At 43.9% G+C, this 21895-nt stretch overlaps 1 protein-coding gene across 1 annotated transcript; it reads left to right on the forward strand.

The window, feature by feature from the left end:
* Nucleotides 1–19595: 19595 nt before the first annotated feature.
* LOC123098895 (uncharacterized) lies at nt 19596–21848 on the forward strand. The gene is made up of 3 exons (XM_044520969.1): nt 19596–20115; nt 20311–20566; nt 20833–21848. Exons 1-3 carry the CDS (start codon nt 19624–19626, stop codon nt 21123–21125), a joined length of 1041 nt encoding a protein of 346 aa, XP_044376904.1. The 5' UTR covers nt 19596–19623; the 3' UTR covers nt 21126–21848.
* The last annotated feature ends 47 nt before the right edge of the window (nt 21849–21895 follow it).

Raw genomic sequence — 21895 nt, forward strand, 5'->3', positions numbered from 1 at the left:
TACATGATAGAGCCTATGGCTGAAGCATAGGGAACATCTTTCATCTTCTCTCTATCTTCTGCAGTGGTCGGGCATTGAGTCTTACTCAATCTCACACCTTGTAGTACAGGCAAGAACCCTTTCTTTGCTTGATCCATTTTGAACTTCTTCAAAACTTTGTCAAGGTATGTGCTTTGTGAAAGTCCAATTAAGCGTCTTGATCTATCTCTATAGATCTTAATGCCTAATATATATGCAGCTTCACCGAGGTCTTTCATTGAAAAACTCTTATTCAAGTATCCCTTTATGCTATCCAGAAATTCTATATCATTTCCAATCAGCAATATGTCATCCACATATAATATCAGAAATGCTACTGAGCTCCCACTCACTTTCTTGTAAATACAGGCTTCTCCAAAAGTCTGTATAAAACCAGATGCTTTGATCACACTATCAAAGCATTTATTCCAACTCCGAGAGGCTTGCACCAGTCCATAAATGGATCGCTGGAGCTTGCACACTTTGTTAGCTCCCTTTGGATCGACAAAACCTTCCGGTTGCATCATATACAACTCTTCTTCCAGAAATCCATTCAGGAATGCACTTTTGACATCCATTTGCCAAATTTCATAATCATAAAAGGCGGCAATTGCTAACATGATTCGGACAGACTTAAGCATCGCTACGGGTGAGAAGGTCTCATCGTAGTCAATCCCTTGAACTTGTCGAAAACCTTTCGCAACAAGTCGAGCTTTATAGACAGTAACATTACCATCAGCGTCAGTCTTCTTCTTGAAGATCCATTTATTTTCAATGGCTTGCCGACCATCGGGCAAGTCAACCAAAGTCCATACTTTGTTCTCATACATGGATCCCATCTCGGATTTCATGGCTTCAAGCCATTTTGCGGAATCTGGGCTCACCATCGCTTCTTCATAGTTCGTAGGTTCGTCATGGTCTAGTAACATAACCTCCAGAACAGGATTACCGTACCACTCTGGTGCGGATCTTGATCTAGTTGACCTACGAGGTTCAGTAATAACTTGATCTGAAGTTTCATGATCATTATCATTAACTTCCTCACTAATTGGTGTAGGTGTCGTAGAAACTGATTTCTGTGATGATCTACTTTCCAATAAGGGAGCAGGTACAGTTACCTCATCAAGTTCTACTTTCCTCCCACTCACTTCTTTCGAGAGAAACTCCTTCTCTAGAAAGGATCCATTCTTAGCAACGAATATCTTGCCTTCGGATCTGTGATAGAAGGTGTACCCAACAGTCTCCTTTGGGTATCCTATGAAGACACATTTCTCCGATTTAGGTTCGAGCTTATCAGGTTGAAGTTTCTTCACATAAGCATCGCAACCCCAAACTTTAAGATACGACAACTTTGGTTTCTTGCCAAACCATAGTTCATAAGGCGTCGTCTCAACGGATTTCGATGGTGTCCTATTTAGAGTGAATGCAGTCGTCTCTAAAGCATAACCCCAAAACGATAGCGGTAAATCAGTAAGAGACATCATAGATCGCACCATATCTAATAAAGTACGATTACGACGTTCGGACACACCATTACGCTGTGGTGTTCCGGGTGGCGTGAGTTGCGAAACTATTCCGCATTGCTTCAAATGTAGGCCAAACTCGTAACTCAAATATTCTCCTCCACGATCTGATCGTAGAAACTTAATTTTCTTGTTACGATGATACTGGTTCTTTGAACTTTTCAAATGTTTCAGACTTATGTTTCATTAAATAGATATACCCATATCTGCTCAAATCATCTGTGAAGGTGAGAAAATAACGATATCCGCCACGAGCCTCAATATTCATCGGACCACATACATCTCTATGTATGATTTCAAATAAATCTGTCGCTCTCTCCATAGTTCCGGAGAACGGTGTTTTAGTCATCTTGCCCATGAGGCACGGTTCGCAAGTACCAAGTGATTCATAATCAAGTGATTCCAAAAGTCCATCAGTATGGAGTTTCTTCATGCGCTTTACACCGATATGACCTAAACGGCAGTGCCACAGATAAGTTGCACTGTCATTATCAACTGTGCATCTTTTGGCTTCGATATTATGAATATGTGTGTCACTACTATCGAGATTCATTAAAAATAGACCACTCTTCAAGGGTGCATGACCATAAAAGATATTATTCATATAAATAGAACAACCATTATTCTCTGATTTAAATGAATAACCGTCTCGCATTAAACAAGATCCAGATATAATGTTCATGCTCAACGCTGGCACCAAATAACAATTATTTAGGTCTAATACTAATCCCGAAGATAGATGTAGAGGTAGCGTGCCGACGGCGATCACATCGACTTTGGAACCATTTCCCACGCGCATCGTCACCTCGTCCTTAGCCAATCTTCGCTTAATCCGTAGCCCCTGTTTCGAGTTGCAAATATTAGCAACAGAACCAGTATCAAATACCCAGGTGCTACTGCGAGCATTAGTAAGGTACACATCAATAACATGTATATCACATATACCTTTGTTAACCTTGCCATCCTTCTTATCCGCCAAATACATGGGGCAGTTCCGCTTCCAGTGACCAGCTCGCTTGCAGTAGAAGCACTCAGTTTCAGGCTTAGGTCCAGACTTGGATTTCTTCTCCTGAACAGCAACTTACTTGCTGTTCTTCTTGAAGTTCCCCTTCTTCTTCCCTTTGCCCTTTTTCTTGAAACTAGTGGTTTTACTGACCATCAACACTTGATGCTCCTTTTTGATTTCTACCTCCGCTGCCTTTAGCATTGCGAAGAGCTCGGGAATTGTCTTATCCATCCCTTGCATGTTATAGTTCATCATGAAGCTCTTGTAGCTTGGTGGCAGTGATTGAAGAATTCTGTCAATGACGCTATTATCCGGAAGATTAACTCCCAGTTGAATCAAGTGATTATTATACCCAGACATTCTGAGTATATGCTCACTGACAGAACTATTCTCTTCCATCTTGCAGCTGTAGAACTTATTGGAGACTTCATATCTCTCAATCCAGGCATTTGCTTGAAATATTAACTTCAACTCCTGGAACATCTCATATGCTCCATGACGTTCAAAACGTCGTTGAAGACCCGGTTCTAAGCCGTAAAGCATGGCACACTGAACTATCGAGTAGTCATCAGCTTTGCTCTGCCAGACGTTCATAACTTCTGGTGTTGCTCTTGCAGGAGGCCTGGCACCTAGCGGTGCTTCCAGGACGTAATTCTTCTGTGCAGCAATGAGGATAATCCTCAAGTTACGGACCCAGTCCGTGTAATTGCTACCATCATCTTTCAACTTTGCTTTCTCAAGGAACGCATTAAAATTCAACGGAACAACAGCACGGGCCATTTATCTACAATTAACATAGACAAGCAAGATACTATCAGGTACTAAGTTCATGATAAATTCAAGTTCAATTAATCATATTACTTAAGAACTCCCACTTAGATAGACATCCCTCTAATCATCTAAGTGATTACGTGATCCAAATCAACTAAACCATGTCCGATCATCACGTGAGATGGAGTAGTTTCAATGGTGAACATCACTATGTTGATCATATCTACTATATGATTCACGCTCGACCTTTCGGTCTCCGTGTTCCGAGGCCATATCTGCATATGCTAGGCTCGTCAAGTTTAACCTGAGTATTCCGCGTGTGCAACTGTTTTGCACCCGTTGTATTTGAACGTAGAGCCTATCACACCCGATCATCACGTGGTGTCTCAGCACGAAGAACTTTCGCAACGGTGCATACTCAGGGAGAACACTTTTGTCTTGAAATTTTAGTGAGCGATCATCTTATAATGCTACCGTCAATCAAAGCAAGATAAGATGCATAAAAGATTAACATCACATGCAATCAATATAAGTGATATGATATGGCCATCATCATCTTGTGCTTGTGATATCCATCTCCGAAGCACCGTCATGTTCACCATCGTCACCGGCGGGACACCTTGATCTCCATCGTAGTATCGTTGTCGTCTCGCCAACTATTGCTTTTACGACTATCGCTACCGCTTAGTGATAAAGTAAAACAATTACATGGCGATTGTATTGCATACAATAAAGCGACAACCATATGGCTCCTGCCAGTTGCCGATAACCCGGTTACAAAACATGATCATCTCATACAATAAAATATAGCATCATGTCTTGACCATATCACATCACAACATGCCCTGCAAAATCAAGTTAGACGTCCTCTACTTTGTAGTTGCAATTTTACGTGGCTGCTACGGGCTTAGCAAGAACCGTTCTTACCTACGCATCAAAACCACAACGATAGTTTGTCAAGTTGGTGCTGTTTTAACCTTCGCAAGGACCGGGCGTAACCACACTCGGTTCAACTAAAGTGAGAGAGACAGACACCCGCCAGTCACCTTTAAGCAACGAGTGCTCGCAACGGTGAAACCAGTCTCGCGTAAGCGTATGCGTAATGTCGGTCCGGGCCGCTTCATCTCACAATACCGCTGAACCAAAGTATGACATGCTGGTAAGCAGTATGACTTATATCGCCCACAACTCACTTGTGTTCTACTCGTGCATAGCATCAACGCATAAAACCTGGCTCGGATGCCACTGTTGGGAAACGTAGTAATTTTAAAAAAAATCCTACGCACACGCAAGATCATGGTGATGCATAGCAACGAGAGGGGAGAGTGTTGTCCACGTACCCTCATAGACCGAAAGCGGAAGCGTTAACACAACATGGTTGATGTAGTCGTACGTCTTCACGATCCGACCGATCAAGTACCGAACGCACGGCACCTCCGAGTTCAGCACACGTTCAGCTCGATGACGTCCCTCGAACTCCGATCCAGCCGAGTGTTGAGGGAGAGTTTCGTCAGCACGACGGCGTGGTGACGATGGTGATGTTCTACCGACGCAGGGCTTCGCCTAAGCTCCGCTACGATATTATCGAGGTGTAATATGGTGGAGGGGGGCACCGCACACGGCTAAAATATCGTATATCAATTGTGTGTCTAGAGGTGCCCCCCTGCCCCCGTATATAAAGGATCAAGGGGGAGGCCGGCTGGCCCTTGGGGCGCGCCAAAGAGGGGGGGAGTCCTCCTCCTAGTAGGAGTAGGACTCCCTTTTCCTAGTCCAACTAGGAAGAGAGAAGGGGGAAGGAAAGAGAGGGAGAGGGAGAGGGAAAGAGGGGCCGCGTCCCCCTCCCCTACTCCAATTCGGACTCCTCATGGGAGGGGGCACGCCACCTCCTGGGCTGCTGCCCTCTCTCACCCCTCAGGCCCACTAAGGCCCAATACTTCCCCGGGGGGTTCCGGTAACCCCTCCGGCACTCCGGTTTTATCCGAAACTTCTCCAGAACACTTCCGGTGTTCGAATATAGTCGTCCAATATATCAATCTTTATATCTCGATCATTTCGAGACTCCTCGTCATGTCCGTGATCACATCCGGGACTCTGAACAACCTTCGGTACATCAAAACATATAAACACATAATATAACTGTCATCATAACGTTAAGCGTGCGGACCCTACGGGTTCGAGAACTATGTAGACATGACCGAGACACCTCTCCGGTCAATAACCAATAGCGGAACCTGGATGCTCATATTGGTTCCTACATATTCTACGAAGATCTTTATCGGTCAAACCGCATAACAACATACGTTGTTCCCTTTGTCATCGGTATGTTACTTGCCCGAGATTCGATCGTCGGTATCTCGATACCTAGTTCAATCTCGTTACCGGCAAGTCTCTTTACTCGTTCCGTAATACATCATCCCGCAACTAACTCATTAGTTACAATGCTTGCAAGGCTTATAGTGATGTGCATTACCGAGTGGGCCCAGAGATACCTCTCTAACAATCGGAGTGACAAATCCTAATCTCGAAATACGCCAACCCAACAAGTACCTTTGGAGACACCTGTAGAGCACCTTTATAATCACCCAGTTACGTTGTGACGTTTGGTAGCACATAAAGTGTTCCTCCGGTAAACGGGAGTTGCATAATCTCATAGTCATAGGAACATGTATAAGTCATGAAGAAAGCAATAGCAACATACTAAACGATCGAGTGCTAAGCTAACGGAATGAGTCAAGTCAATCACGTCATTCTCCTAATGAGGTGATCCCGTTAATCAAAAGACAACTCATGTCTATGGCTAGGAAACATAACCATCTTTGATTAACGAGCTAGTCAAGTAGAGGCATACTAGTGACACTCTGTTTGTCTATGTATTCACACATGTATTATGTTTCCGGTTAATACAATTCTAGCATGAATAATAAACATTTATCATGATATATGGAAATAAATAATACTTTATTATTGCCTCTAGGGCATATTTCCTTCAGTTTCTTCTTCCCCGGCGAACTCCGGCCGCGCCCGATCTGGATCGGAACCTACGGTTGACTTTCCCCCCTCTCAAATTTCTCCAAGTCCCGAACATTTTCACATTCTGTTGCATACTTCATCGCATCATAACTCTCTGCATATAGCTCTGTTTCGTGCGTGTAATATAACGAAATGTTCGCCTCGAGATGCTCTTCATTTTGTTCCATTATGCCATGTTCATTTGAGTCCATTTTGATGCCCAAATCTCTGGTGCAAGTTTGCTATATGCTGTTAACTGCTGTTACTTACCAGAACTTGGTGATTTGTTATTTTTGTTGCATTTGATGTGTGCATCTTATGGGCATGATCTCTACATGTGTTTTTATATATGCCATTCCATCTTTACAGAGGTGTATGCTATGTATTTTTTTGACCTCTGTGGTGACTAGCACAAGCATGCAAACTAGGCTTCGTGATGTTTCTGATTTCAGGGACTTCGTAATTTTACCAAGTCTGTGACTGCTGTTATTTTGTTGCCATGTATCCATGTGTCTACAGAGATATCCATGCCCCTTTTGGTGATGTTCATTAAGGATGTTTTGTATATATAGTTGTGATCTATCCAACCATGCCCCTGTTTGCAATTATGGAGTGCCATAACATGTCTTAATCTTGCTCTACTTTTGCTATAAAATATTTCCGGCAGATTGTTAACATGATATTCAATTTTGCTAAGATTGTTGTAGTTGATCCATACATGCTATGTACTTGCTCTTGCCATGGTTAGCTTCCTAAACATGCCATCTTGCTGTAGGTATGTTTGTTTTGTCATGTTTTGCTCTGTGATGAGTGCATCAAGCTCACCAAGATGCACTCATAATTTCTGTTTCTGCCATGCTCTGTTTTCTGCTAAGTCTGAAACCTGTTAACGAAACTTGCTATGTTTACATGGTTGCCATCATATCTTCTGATCCTTTTTGGCTTATGGTCAGTAAGGGATTTTTGTTCTATTCTTTTAGTAGATTCATGCCATGCCTTGTTTTGCTATGTTAAGTTTCTGTAGCATGTTGATTGCTTGCTCTAAACATTGCTACCTGATGCTGTTTCAGCCATGTCCAGTAATTCCACCAAGTCTGTGAACCTGTTATCTTTTGCACTTTTGCCATGCTTGTTTGAGCCTGTTATGTTGTGATCTAGTCATAGCTCAGTGTTCATCTTTTGTCAAGCATCTCCTTTAGATTACTGGCATATGCTTTGTTGCTATATTGGAGTGCTGTAGCATAGTTACTTGTTGTATTCTAAGTGCTATCATGCTGTCAATCGCAGAATCGTGTCATTCTTGTTTTGCTTGCCATTTGCAAACCGTGCATCCGTTTCCGGTGATCTTTATATCGATTTCGACCGAAATCGTCTCATCTTTCCAGTGGCATGCTTGGTTTGCCAAGTTACTTCCTTGTTCATCATTTTTCTTCCGGAGCACGTATATGCATCGCATACCACATCTCGCATATCATACATGTTTTGCATCATGTTGCTTGTGCATTTCCCGTGATTGATTGTGGTTCCGTTTGCTTGTGTTCTTGTTGTGGGTAGAGCCGGGAGACGAGTTCGTGAACGAGGAACCTGTTGAGTACGCTTACGAGGATCAACCTTTCGACAACTCTGAGAACCTTGCAGGCAAGATGACCATACCCTCGAAATCACTTCTATCTTTGCTTTGCTAGTTGTTCGTTCTTTTGCCATGCTGCGCTTCCTACCACTTGCTATATCATGCCTCCCATATTGCCATGTCAAGCCTCTAACCATCCTTTCCTAGCAAACCGTTGTTTGGCTAAGTTACCGCTTTTGCTCAGCCCTTCTTATAGCGTTGCTAGTTGCAGGTGAAGTTGAAGTTGGTTCCATGTTGGAACATGGATATTTTGGAATATCACAATATCTCTTATTTAATTAATGCATCTATATATTTGGTAAAGGGTGGAAGGCTCGGCCTTATGCCTGGTGTTTTGTTCCACTCTTGCCGCCCTAGTTTCCGTCATACCGGTATTATGTTCCTTGAGTTTGCGTTCCTTACGCGGTTGGGTGATTTGGGACCCCCTTGACAGTTCGCCTTGAATAAAACTCCTCCAGCAAGGCCCAACCTTGGTTTTACCATTTGCCACCTAAGCCTTTTCCCTTGGGTTTTCGCGAGCCCGAGGGTCATCTTTATTTTAACCCCCGGGCCAGTGCTCCTCCGAGTGTTGGTCCAAACTAGAGCACCGTGCGGGACCGTCCCTTGGCAACTTGGGTTACGTTGGTACCTGTACGCTTAGCTTATCCGGTGTGCCCTGAGAACGAGATATGTGCAGCTCCTATCGGGATTTGTCGGCACAGCGGGTGGTCTTGCTGGTCTTGTTTTACCATTGTCAAAATGTCTTGTAAACCGGGATTCCGAGACTGATCGGGTCTTTCCGGGAGAAGGTTTATCCTTCGTTGACCGTGAGAGCTTATGATGGGCTAAGTTGGGACACCCCTGCAGGGTATTATCTTTTCAAAGCCGTGCCCGCGGTTATGAGGCAGATGGGAATTTGTTAATGTCCGGTTGTAGAGAACTTGTCACTTGACTTAATTAAAATACATCAACCGTGTGTGTAGCCGTGATGGTCTCTTCTCGGCGGAGTCTGGGAAGTGAACACGGTTTGAGTTATGCATGAACGTAAGTAGTTTCAGGATCACTTCTTGATCATTTCTAGCTTCACGACCGTTGCGTTGCTTCTCTTCTCGCTCTCATTTGCGTATGTTAGCCACCATATATGCTTAGTGCCTGCTGCAGCTCCACCTTATTACACCATCCTGTCCTATAAGCTTAAATAGTCTTGATCTCGCGGGTGTGAGATTGCTGAGTCCTCATGACTCACAGATTCTACCAAAACAGTTGCAGGTGCCGACGATGCCAGTGCAGGTGACGCAACCGAGCTCAAGTGGGAGTTCGATGAGGAACGTGGTCGTTACTATGTTTCATTTCCTGATGATCAGTAGTGGAGCCTAGTTGGGACGATCGGGGATCTAGCATTTGGGGTTATCTTATTTTCATTTGGATTTGACCGTAGTTGGTCTATGTGTGGATTTTTGGTTGATGTATGAATTATATTTATGTATTGTGTGAAGTGGCGATTGTAAGCCAACTCTCGTTATCCCATTCTTGTTCATTACATGGGATTGTGTGAAGATAACCCTTCTTGCGACAATACCACAATGCGGTTATGCCTCTAAGTCGTGCCTCGACACGTGAGAGATATAGCCGCATCGTGGGCGTTACACATGCGATACGTAGTGTTGTGTAGTACTAGTGCTTGCCCAAGTGGCCTATGTTTGCAGGGAACACCTCGGAGTGGCCTATGTTTTGCCGGAGTGTTGATATAATTTCCATTCCGGCAAATTTTAGGCGCTCGATATATGTCCTCTTTAGCAAAGGTCATGCTGGATTTTTCCGTGAATTTTGGCATGACTTGTGATAGAATATGTAGAAAATATCGAGTGGCCCGGATTTTGTAGAAAGATAATTAAACGACATTTCGGGTTAACTTTAAGTCTGTCGAGACTCCACCATATATATGAGAGAAGAAGAATGCTGACTGTTGTCGTGGGGGTCGTTCTTCCTCTTCTTTCTCGTGATAGACCTTTTGGTAATGCACGGGAAGGAAGAGAAGAACGACCATCACCGACGGTCGCAAATGTCAAGAGGAATCAGTGAGGGAGAGTCTCCACCATATATGAGAGGAGGGAGAATCCCGACTGTTGTCGTGTGGGTAGCTTCTTCTTCATTCCAATGTGCTAGACATTTTGGTGTAATGCACTTTGGAATGATAGGAGTGGCTACCATCACCGACGGTCGAATATATACACCACGTGAGCTGAGAGTTTTCAAGAAAAGACTCGACATACCGATAGTCAACCCGTGATGAATAATAATGATCTAATTTAGTTTTTGTAGTACATATATTGAATTGTAGAAGTTTAATCTTTGAATTATGAACATAGGAAATGTCTGACGACGACGATAGGATCCCGGAGTGCGACTACTGCGGTGACGACCGGGGTCTGTGCGACATGCCTCACCTGGTAGACGGTCGGCGCTTCAGTATTAAGCTCGACGAGACCTTCGATGTTGAAACGGTACGCAACGACGACAAGTCTTTTTTCGTAATTAAGCATGACAAGTCTTCTGCTTCTTCGATGTGTAATTTATATTGTCTTTACAATTCGACTAGCTTATCCCATGCCATGAAGGACGCTATGTCTTGGAGCATCTGAATTTCGGAGATCCTGAAAATATGGAGATAAAGATAGTTCAACTCAGGACCCATCATGGTTATGATTTTGCTGTAAAGCTATACAATTCGGAGAGTGTATCCCATTTAGGTTGCTCGAATTGGGAAGCACTGTGCAAGGCGTATGATTTTTAGGAGGGTATGTATGTCACCTTCGATCTTGGTGATCCTGAAGATGACATAGACGAAGATAATGTCGACGAAGATAATGTCGGTGAAGATAATATCGATGAAGCTAATATCGACATTTGGGTCCTTGTTCATACGCTTCCAGTTCTACCTCTATGTGAGTTTCTGAAACATATTCATTAAGTAATTTATATTGATTATTTCAAAATAGTTGACAGCTTATTTCCATTGACAGCTTATTTTCATTCTTCAAAAAATATACGGAAGATGGTAGACAGAACCTACTACACTGACGGCGCTGAATTAACTTATGAGGAGAAAGATCATCTTATCTCATTTGTTATTGATGTTGAGAATTACAATATCAATTATGAAACTCCTGCACATTATGGTCAATACGTGCCACTAGTTCACGTGTTGAACTACGGTAACATCCATGGAGATGGCATAGTAAGATTTTTTACTATTACGACAACCGTGCATCTTTTGCATATATTCTTCTAAAGCTAAACTACATTGCTAACTACGATGTTATTATTATGTTTTTCAACAAAAAATCCCGAAGGATTGTGTGCCTGATCTAATGTTTCCGAAAGGTTGCCTTGATGTTATTAGCTTACGGCCAAGTCATCCTAGGCTGTTCATACCGGATTTCTAAAATCGATGAAGACATGACAATCAAAGAATGAAAAAAGTATGGACAATCATAGGGAGCTACTTGGAAGCAACATTGTGCGAAGCGCGAGAATTGGAGACAGGATAATCTCCATTCTCCATGATGGAGCGTCAGGGGCTATCTTGTTTTATGCTATTTTACCTTCGAGAGGGTAGTAGGTCCTAGCTAATACTCATGATCATGTGCTAAGGACAATTAAGTAGGGTTGCACTACTAGGGAAAAGCCTAGCAGTTCCGCTGGTTTTTGGCCTAGCAGTAGTGCGGGATACCGCGCTACTGATACGGCTACAACTAAAGGTTAGCAGTAGCGTTGGTTTACCCGCGCTACTGCTACATCTACTTAGTAGTAGCGCTTGTTGCGGGAAGCGCTACTGCTAATTACTAGTAGCGTGTTTCTATGCCCACGCTACTACTATTATTCATATTCTACTTCTTTTTTGTTTTATGTTGTATTCATACACCATTATACAAGTTTTCATACAGTAGCAATTTAGAGATTTTTTTTACATCATAATGAGTTATTAAATCACTGGGTCAAAGAACCATGGATTAGTTTCAAGTGGATGGATCCTAAGTGACCAAGTCATGAATTATCGTCATAATCCATGACTTGATCACTTAGGATACATCCACTCGAAACTAATCCGCAGTTCTTCACCCAATGATATCATCATCATCATCATCATATCATTAACAACTTATCATCATAATACATCATTGTCATATAACAACTTCTCATGATCATCATTTTCGTCAATGAGACATCATATAGCAAGTTGGTCACTAGTCATAATCATAACTCCTCCTCATCATCATCAACTCTAACACATTGTAGCACATAATAACACATTGTACCTAGGACCTACTCCTCTCATATAGGACCTACTACACTCTCTTAGGTAAAATAGCATAAAACAAGATAGACCCTGACTCTCCATTATGCAGAATGGAGATTATCCTGTCTCCAATTCTTGCGCTTCGCATAATGTTGCTTCCAAGTAGCTCCCTATGATTGACCATACATTTTTTCCAATCTTTGATTGTCATGTCTCCATCGGTTTTAGAAATCCGGTATGAATAGCAGTGATGCGTAGGATGACCTGGCCGTAAGCTCGTAACATCAAGGCGACCTTTCAGAAACATCAGATGAGGCACACAATCGTTCGGGATTTTCTGTTGAAAAACATAGTACATAATAAATAGTTGTATGGCATTCGAACCCCACAGCTTCATGGTTGTATTCTAATTAGCTGGAAATGTATGACCTAAGCTTCTCAACAGGCATTCACTCAACAGAGCACTTAATGAGACTTTTTATTGGATCCGCCGCTCTTGATTCAATCAATCAAGTAAGTCCGGATGACACTTGTCTTTATTTAGTGTTTCCCCGACTATTCATCCATTACTTGCATCTCAGGTTCTTTGTACCCTTTTTTAGTGCCATACACACTGAGGTTTCTGGCATGACCGAATCTTTTGAGCATATCGCTTATTACGTTAAACCGCTTGAACCTACAAAGGGTGTGATGCGTTTTTGAGTGAAGGATTAGGTATAGCTGACCGATACATCGGACCTTTCTTGGCCTTTTATTCGGTGCTTTCCTTTTATAAGTCACTGCTATTCTTCCTTGACCCTTCTTACCTTTGCTAGATTTTGCATTCCCGTCTTGCTTCATCTAAGGAGTGATAAGTGCCAGGAGTCTGCCTCTAGCATCAATACATGTCCTAGTTGATTGGATAACGTTCTCTCAAGGACCTGCAAAACTCTCTAATGCGGATGGGCTGCCGACCGAATAACTGAAGATCTTCAATCTATGTTTGAGTGCTCTTGCGAAAGAAAATAATTTCGAATGCAAAAATGACTTCAACAATAGGATTGGTGATCTCTGTACTAGAATAGAAGCCCTGCTAATTGTGAAGAACCCACAGCCGGGAGCGTTAGCAACTGGATTTTACCACACTCCGTTATACCCTCCCATAACTTCGTAGTTAGAAATGCAGTTGCGGTTTAGAAGAATTTATGCAAAAGATGCACGGATGTCGTAACAGTAAAAAATCTTACCATGACATCTCCATGGATGTTACCGTAGTTCAACACGTGCATTACTGGCACGTATTGACCATAATGTGCAGGAGTTTGATAATAGATATTGTAATTCTCAAGATCAGTAATAAATGAGATCAGATGATTTTTCTCCTCATAAGTTAATTCTGAGCCATCGGTGTAGTAGGTTCTGTCTACCATCTTCTGCACATTCTTTGAAGAATGAAAATAAGCTATCAATGAAAATAAGCTGCCAACTATTTTGAAATAAACAATATAAATTACTTAATAACTATGTTTGAGAAACTCACATAGCGGTAGAATTGGAAGCGTATCAACAAGGACCCAAATGTCCGTATTTTCTTGGGCGATGTCAGGATCACCAAGATCCATGGTGACAAGCATACGCTCATGAAAATCATACGTCTTGCAAAGTGCTTCCCAATTCGGGCAACCAAAATGGGTTACACTCTCAGAATTGTATAGATTTACATCAAAATCCATACCATGATGGGTCCTTAGGTGAATTATCTTTGTTTCCATACTTTCATGATCTTCAAGATCCATCCTCTCCAAGACATAGCGTCTTGCATGGCATGGGATAAGCTAGTCGAATTGTAAAAGACGAAAATTACACGTTGAAGAAGCAGAAGTCGTGCTTAATTACGAAAAAAATACTTGTCGTTGCGTACCGTTTCAACATCGAAGGTCTCCTGGAGCTTAATGCTGAAGCGCCGACCTTCTACCAGGTGAGGCCTGTCGCACAGACCCCGATCGTTGCCGCACCAGTCGCACTCCGCCAGGAGACTTTCGTCGTCCGACGACGACATCGACGACATTTCCTATGTTCATAATTCAAAGATTAAACTTATACAATTAAATATATGTACTACAAAAACTAAATTAGATCATTATTATTCATCATGGGTTGACTATCGGTCTGTCGAGTCTTTTCTTGAAAACTCTCAGCTCACGTGGTGTATACATTCGACCGTTGGTGATGGTCGCTCCTCCTTTCATTCCCAAGTGCATTACACCAAAATGTCTAGCACACAGGAACGAAGGAGAAGTGACCCCCACAACGACAGTCAGGATATTTCGACCGTCAGTTATGGTCGTTATTCCTCCTTCCCCTAGTGCATAACAAAGGTCTAGCACAAGGAGAAGAAGGAAAAACGACCCCCACGACAACAGTCAGGATTCTTCTTCTCTCATATATGGTGCAGACTTTCTCCCTCACTCATTTGTTGACTGTCATGTATGGAGCCTCGACAGACTTAAAGTCAACCCGAAATGTCGTTTAATTATCTTTCTAGAAAATCCAGACCACTCGATATTTCCTACATATTCTAGCACAAGTCATGCCAAAATTCACGGAAAAATCCGGCATGACCTTTGCTAAAAAAAGGACATATCGAGCGCCTGAAATTTGCCGGAACAGAAATTAATCAACACTCCGGCAAAACATAGGCCACTCGGAGGTGTTACCTGCAAACATGGCCGGCCACTTGGGCAAGCACATATCCTATTTGAGCAACGCAAGATATACATGTTTACATCTACATCATATGAGCATTCAAACTTGATGGTCATTGCATTTCAATGGTTGAAAATATGAGCAAGAACATTTCAAAATATCTTATAGGACTCATATTGACATGGAGATTTGGCTGGTCTCACCTCGAGGTCGGAGGGGGTCGGTGACGGGGACGACGGCGGGGATGATGGAGGGGCTCCTTGATTTGTGCAAAAACAAAAACTCTAAAAGCTATTAACTAATCAAATGCATACGCCTTGCATAGTGCTCTCCAATTTGAGCATTCAAAATAGGAGTAGTTCTCCAATTTGAACATTCAATAAGCAAAACTAAATAATAAAATAAATTAGTATTCAAATTGGCATGCATTCAATAAGCAAAACTAAATCATCACTTGCGTCCGTACATCGTCGAATATTATCACTAATACATCTCGAATAGTATCATACATATACCATCACTAATACAGCTAAAACCCTAGCGAACGACGGGTATCGGCGCGGGCGGTGGACACCCAAAGAGAAGGAACCATCACAGGATCATAGCTCCAGTGAGATCCCTGAAGAACCTGCAAGGTATTGTCGAACCTGCCCTCCAACGCAACCATGTAGCGACGGACGTGCTCGTCCTCCTCGCTGACACGGTGACGTACCACCTCTGCGGGGGGACGAAAGCCTCCGCACCGTCACTGGCCCACGCGACAGCCACCAAAGAAGGTTCGGGTCAACAACGGGCTGGCTCCTCACCAAGTTGCCCCCCCCCCCCGGAAGGTAGCACCTCCCAGTACCAGCCCGGCGGAGCCCAGTCCCGGACATGGCCCCTCTGATCAAGCAGGCCTCCTCTGCCGAGTCGACGACGAGGATGCGGGATAGGCATCGTCGACGTCAATGCGGGAATAATTGCTTTAACTAAAAATAACAACAAATGTGACATGTTCAAAAATGGCATGTCCACTTCAAAACGAATCAACCTAGAATTCTGTTAAATACACCTAAAAATAAACTAGTTCTATTAATTTTCTTACTAAAAATAAACTAGTTCTATAGTAAAATTTTAATTAGATCATCAAATCTCATATACCTAAATTTTCTTACTAAAAATAAACTAGTTCTATTAATTCAACTAGTTCAACTAAGCACTTACTATAAATAAAAATAAACTAGTTCTTACTAAAAATAAACTAGTTCTATTAATTTTCTTACTAATTCTATTAAACACTTACTAAAAACAGTAAATACATTATACAAGAACAGTAAAAAAGAGTTTAGGGTTTAGGAGAGATGGAGGGAGGAGGGGGTGGGAGGAGGGAGGAGGAGGAGGGAGGAGAGAGGAGGAGGGGGAGGGCGGTGGGATCGGAGGAGGGAGGAGGAGGGAGGGAGGAGGGTGGGAGGATGGAGGAGAGAGGAGGAGGGGGAGGGGGTGGTGGGAGGAGGGCTGTCGGCGGAGGGCTTGGCCGGAGGAGGGAGGAGGGGCGGCCGGAGGAGGGGGAGGAGGGCGCAGTGGGAGAAGGAGGGGGAGGAGGAGGGATGGATGGACTACCTCAGTGGAGGAGGAGCAGGAGCATCCGCGGCGGCGGACGACAGGGGGTGCGGGGGAGAGTGAATGAGAGGGAGAGTGCGAAGGTCGGCCGCACGGAGACGATAAGTTAGGGTTAGTAGCAGCGCGGGTTGAAGAAAAGCGCTACTACTAAGGAGCATAGCAGTAGCGCTGGATAATGATAAGCGCTGCTGCTAAGTGGGGCTAGCCATGTGCGCCCAGTTCAAACTTAGCAGCAGCGCGTTTTGCTAACTGCTAAGATTCTGTGTATAAGGTTTTCCCTAGTAGTGTTGGTTAGATGACTAAGATGATGATGAGTATGACTTGTTATTATGATAACGAGTAAAAGTTGTATGCTGATGAGTATGACTTCTTATTATTAACGAGTAGAAGTTGTTACATGACTGTGATGATGATGAGTACGACTTGTTACTATGATAACAATGATGAGTTATATATTATTATGATGATGCATGATGCTAAGTTGTTATATGAGCATGATGAGTTATTATATATATCAGTGGGTGAAATGTACATGGATTAGATTCAAGTGGAGGCAACATGGTGCAGATCGAAAGTACTAGGTGCCTCTACTTGAATCTAATCCACGTTCATTTCATCCACTATATATATATAATAACTCATCATAATCATAACATCATATGATGAATAACTGTATATAAAACCTATACAAATACAGCGCCAATAAGCAGTAGGGAAAAAATACAGGCAAATTTAGCAGTAGCGCTGTTCATGAGAAACGCTACTGCTATTTACGGTTATCAGTAGCGCTGCTGTTCTGCAGGACGTGCTACTGCTAATTAGATATATCAGTAGCGTTTTTCCAGTGCTACTGCTATCAGTTAGTTGTGGCGCCTTAGTGTTAGCGCTTGTACCAGCGCTATTGATAGCTTTATTTTTAGCGCTACTGCTAGGGTTATCCCTAGTAGTGCCATGCAGCACGAGCCAGGAGAACATCTTGCACTTCGGCTCGGCGTGGGCTTTGAAGATCATGTTAACAAAAGTCGCCACTACCCTAGGCCTCCTTTGGTTTAGAGGAATCTTGTAGGAATTTCATAGGATAGGATTTCTATAGAAGAATTCCTTTAGAGTCCTTTGGTTTGTAGGAATGGAATCCTATTTTTATGGAGGAATTCTTCCTATCCTCCACATTTCATAGGAAAATAAAAATTAGTCTAGACTCAACGGAAAAAATCCTATGATGTGAATCAAATGGCATCTTCTTTCCTATTCCTACTCATAGGATTTGAGATGCATGTCATCTCATTTCCTATGACTTTCTTATTCCTACGATTTTCTTACCCTATGAACCAAAGGAGGCCTAAGAAGCAACTAGCTAGATACTTTTCTAATCTTGATCAAGTTTATCAGAAAAAATATGGCCATGGTGTAATATAAAATCAGTAGTATCATTGGTTCCATCGTAATTTTATTTTATTTTTGTATTTCCGCAGCATCATGTATGGATCATGGCGTATGTGTTCTGCACTGGCATCAGGGTCGTGGGAAAACCTTGTACTACCTGATCCTCATGACGATTAATTAGAACTCCATGCATATGCTGGTCGATCGATTATATATGCCATGTTTTTCTTCAACAAGAGTCATGCATAGCTAGGTAGGCGTCACCTCCCCTCCTGGGTTTAGGTTTAGCAGATCCCCAATAACAAAGTAGGCCTCGTAGGTACACGCGCGGCGTTGTCCAGGCCTCGGCCAGTCCCCAAATCGAAACCCTCGCAAGTCATGTCCGTGCCGCCGGCGGGTCCTGCCGGCGCCGCCGGGAACCCTTCCTTCGGCGGGTGGTCCTTCTGGAGCATGCAGAAGAACCGCGGCCTCTCCCCCGCCTCCACCACCTACACCGTGAACAACGAGGGCTATTCCGTCTGGACCTCCGTGGACGGCGAGTGGCGGCCCAGGTCTCCCATCCCCGCGGATCCCCTCGCACCCGAGTACTACCACGACATCACCGAGTTCTACCTCGAGGCGGCCCGCCGCCCCTCCCCATCGCCGACATCCCAGGCCTCGCCCGCTGCATCTCCTACTGCGGCCTCGCCGTCGGCCTCGCCGACCCCGTCACCAACATCGTGCTCACCACCATCAACGCCTTCGCCAAGAGACCACCGGGACCGGGCTATTTTTTCCTGGACGCAAAGCCCGACGATGCACTAGAGCAAAGCAAGAAGAGGATCACCTTCGCTGACGGCGCCGGCAACTCCCGCGCGGGCCTCGTCATGTTCATGCTGTGCTACTTCCGCCACATGACGGAGGCGCAGGCCAAGAAATTCCTCGACATGGCCGGCCACGACCTCCCCCTGGCCATCCTCCTCGTCGAGGCCGGCTGCCGGGGCTGCCATGTTCCACTGCAGCCCGATGGTGCCAGGATCAAGACCGCCTTGCAGCAGGCCGCGCGTACTCCGACACCGATGACCTCGTGCGGCTCATGACATGGAGGTACCCTCGTGAACTCCTCGACCCTGTGTTGGACGACCTGCGCGGAGGAAAACATCTCAGTGCCGACCGCGTCTACAAAATCTGCGACTTGCTGCGCTGCTCATGGCCGCCGCCGCCAATCCCTGCGCCTACTCCAGGCTTTTATCGTGACAACAGTGGGAACGTCACCACAATCATCAAGGTCAGAGAAGGCGTTTTCGCCACAACCACCATATCCAGAGACCTCGTCGCCACGACCACAATCACCTCAACTTGTCCGAGCCAGCATGATGATGATAATTACGCTTACACCGGCGGCAACAATAATGTCCATCTCTCAACTGTTTTAGCCGTAGAGAGAAGCTCGAGAGTGAACAACACATGGCGGGAGAACCCCGACTTCCTCCCGCTTCTCAAGATGTCTCTTCTTCGTACCATTCACGGCTTCTACATCAACGCGCTTGGCATACTGCACAGCCATGCATTACACGAGCAGCACCTCGTCAGTGCCGTCCTCACAGCCGGACACTGCTACGGCCCTATGGATCCCGTGTCCAACATCATACTCAACTCTATTTGGTACGATGCTGCCTTCCCGGTCCCAGAGAAAATCTGCAATCGGGTTGGTACAGCTGATATTCTCGATGCTAGGTCGATGTCCCGTGTTGAATCACGTTCCCGCGATGGCTTTGTCGCGCTCGTCTGCTACACGTACTCAATCTCGGAGCAACAAGCAGTGGTACTACTTTGCGAGCATCGCTTCAACCTCCCATCCTTGCAACAGGGCTCAAAGGAAATATTGTCCAATTTAGCTTCTGCGTCACTGATTGCCAAACACCCGCAACCCGCCGCCTTCGAGGATTTCCTCAATTCCCTGACCCCCAGTAAACTTGATTGTCTGCACTCCCTTGTAATATCGGACAGAACTTCGGGCAATGCTCTCTCTGATGATACTTTAAACCGGCTAAAGAAGATGGTGAGCGAGGAAACATCAGATAACGCAGCAGCAACGGTGCAAAGTACGGCTCCTCGTCTGGGCCAGGCTAACTTGTATAGAGTGTCTGAAAGGAGGTCGACCTTCAAGTCTGAGCAGGCTTATGTTCGCGCAAGATTGGAAAATTTACTGCTCGACTACGGCCGCGATAAGGTATGGAGTCCTTTTGAGTAGTTGGCTTTTGCCTTTGTAGATTGTTCTTACAAATATGTCTAATTAATTTTCCACCTCCTTGCTTCTTTTGATCACCGCACCTATAGATTAATTATTATGCTAAGCTTTTACCATTTTTGGTTGTCCTAACAAGTCTACTTAATAGTTAATATTCCACCTCCTTGCTTGCTTTAGGGACACACATACAAGCTTGGTATTATTTGTGGAGTGACAACAGCCACATACTGCTACCGACATTCCTTCTACGCAACCTGCTTTCATATCAACTTTTTGGTGAGCAGTGATGTCTCAAATGATGGCACGGGGTCATTTTGTTCGTGGGAACTCTTCTTTGCCGAATTCTGGAACGGAGCTGATGAAAGAATTGAGCAACAATCAACAAATTTGCCTTTCTGCTGCCCGGTGAAGGATTCTTTCGATGCCTATTCCAGTAAGCCCTCATCTCATCCATTAAACTTATTTTATCAGTTATGATGGTTATGGTATAAATATATACGCAAGATAATATAATTTTGAACTGGTCACTAAACATCTTTCAAAAATTATGATGTTCGTTCTTAACTCTTTAAGTATCACATCTGTGGACAGACCGACAGATTGAGATTGCGTTACAATATTGTAGATTTTGTTTGACATGTATTTGTCATGCTTATAGGCAGCTCATTTATTTGCTTTATGTTTTGATTTTGTGAACAGTTCGCTGCATCGTTTGCGACCATACTTCATGTATGATTGCACATCCATCTTCGGGCATGTATTACACGGGCAACACTCGACCTGGTTTCCCAGTACACCGCAAGTGGGGAGATGATCTACGTGGAATGCTGGAGTTAGATTTTATATATTTTGATCGAAGAAATAGTGAATCTGCAAAGACCCTATTGAAGGATCGGAGTTTCCTTTCGTCCCATAGGAAGCCGATAGCTAGAGCCAGTGTCAAACTTGATGATCCTGTTGATGCAGTCTCGCAAACACCCAACAGACAGTGAACTTGACAAGCCATGCTGAAGGCACTGGGTTCTCTGCACTAATCGATGCAGGTAAATTATTTGAACACCGTCGGTTGTTTATATACCAGGATGAATCCCGCCTGCTAAATTGATACCTGATACTGTTAGTTGTGAGAACACCGTACCAAATGAATTCTCGATTTGTGAGGCAAGAGACAGCCCATGAAGCAAGACGTTGTTGAAACAGAAAGATGAAAAATCTGCTCCTGCTGGTTGGTACAGGCACTCTGTTTATGTGACCTACTTGAGGCTTGCAACAACTTCTTTGTTATGTTATCACGCAACTATTGTTCTTACTTTCTACTATGAGTTTATGGATGAGATGAAGGAGTGCTCTTGTGAGGGCTAGCAGGCCCTTCTTTCTTTCAGATGAATTGAACAAGTTCACGGCAACTCTCTGTATCAAGTGCTTATGCTAATTCGTCAAATTTGACATTTTTACTGTTGCAAAAAATGACCCGAGGAGCAAAATTCTGACTAGTAGTTGTATGACAAATTGAAGTTACGAGATCATGCACAAAAAAGAAACGGCTTAAAAGGCTCGTGCCACAGTTTCAATTCCAAAAGACTAGGTTCGGTACTGCCCAGCCAGACCAGGAACCATCGCCGCTGAATCAGACAACTTCATCCCCTAGTAAAAAGCTTGAAGATAAGATCATGATAGGGTCTTTTTATTGTCGCCGTCGAGACAACATGCAATTAGTGGACAAACATTAGTAGGGGTGGGTTATGATGGCCTTACAGCAAAG

The sequence above is a fragment of the Triticum aestivum genome, chromosome 4D (genome assembly GCF_018294505.1).
Source record: "Triticum aestivum cultivar Chinese Spring chromosome 4D, IWGSC CS RefSeq v2.1, whole genome shotgun sequence".
Classification (NCBI taxonomy): domain Eukaryota; kingdom Viridiplantae; phylum Streptophyta; class Magnoliopsida; order Poales; family Poaceae; genus Triticum; species Triticum aestivum.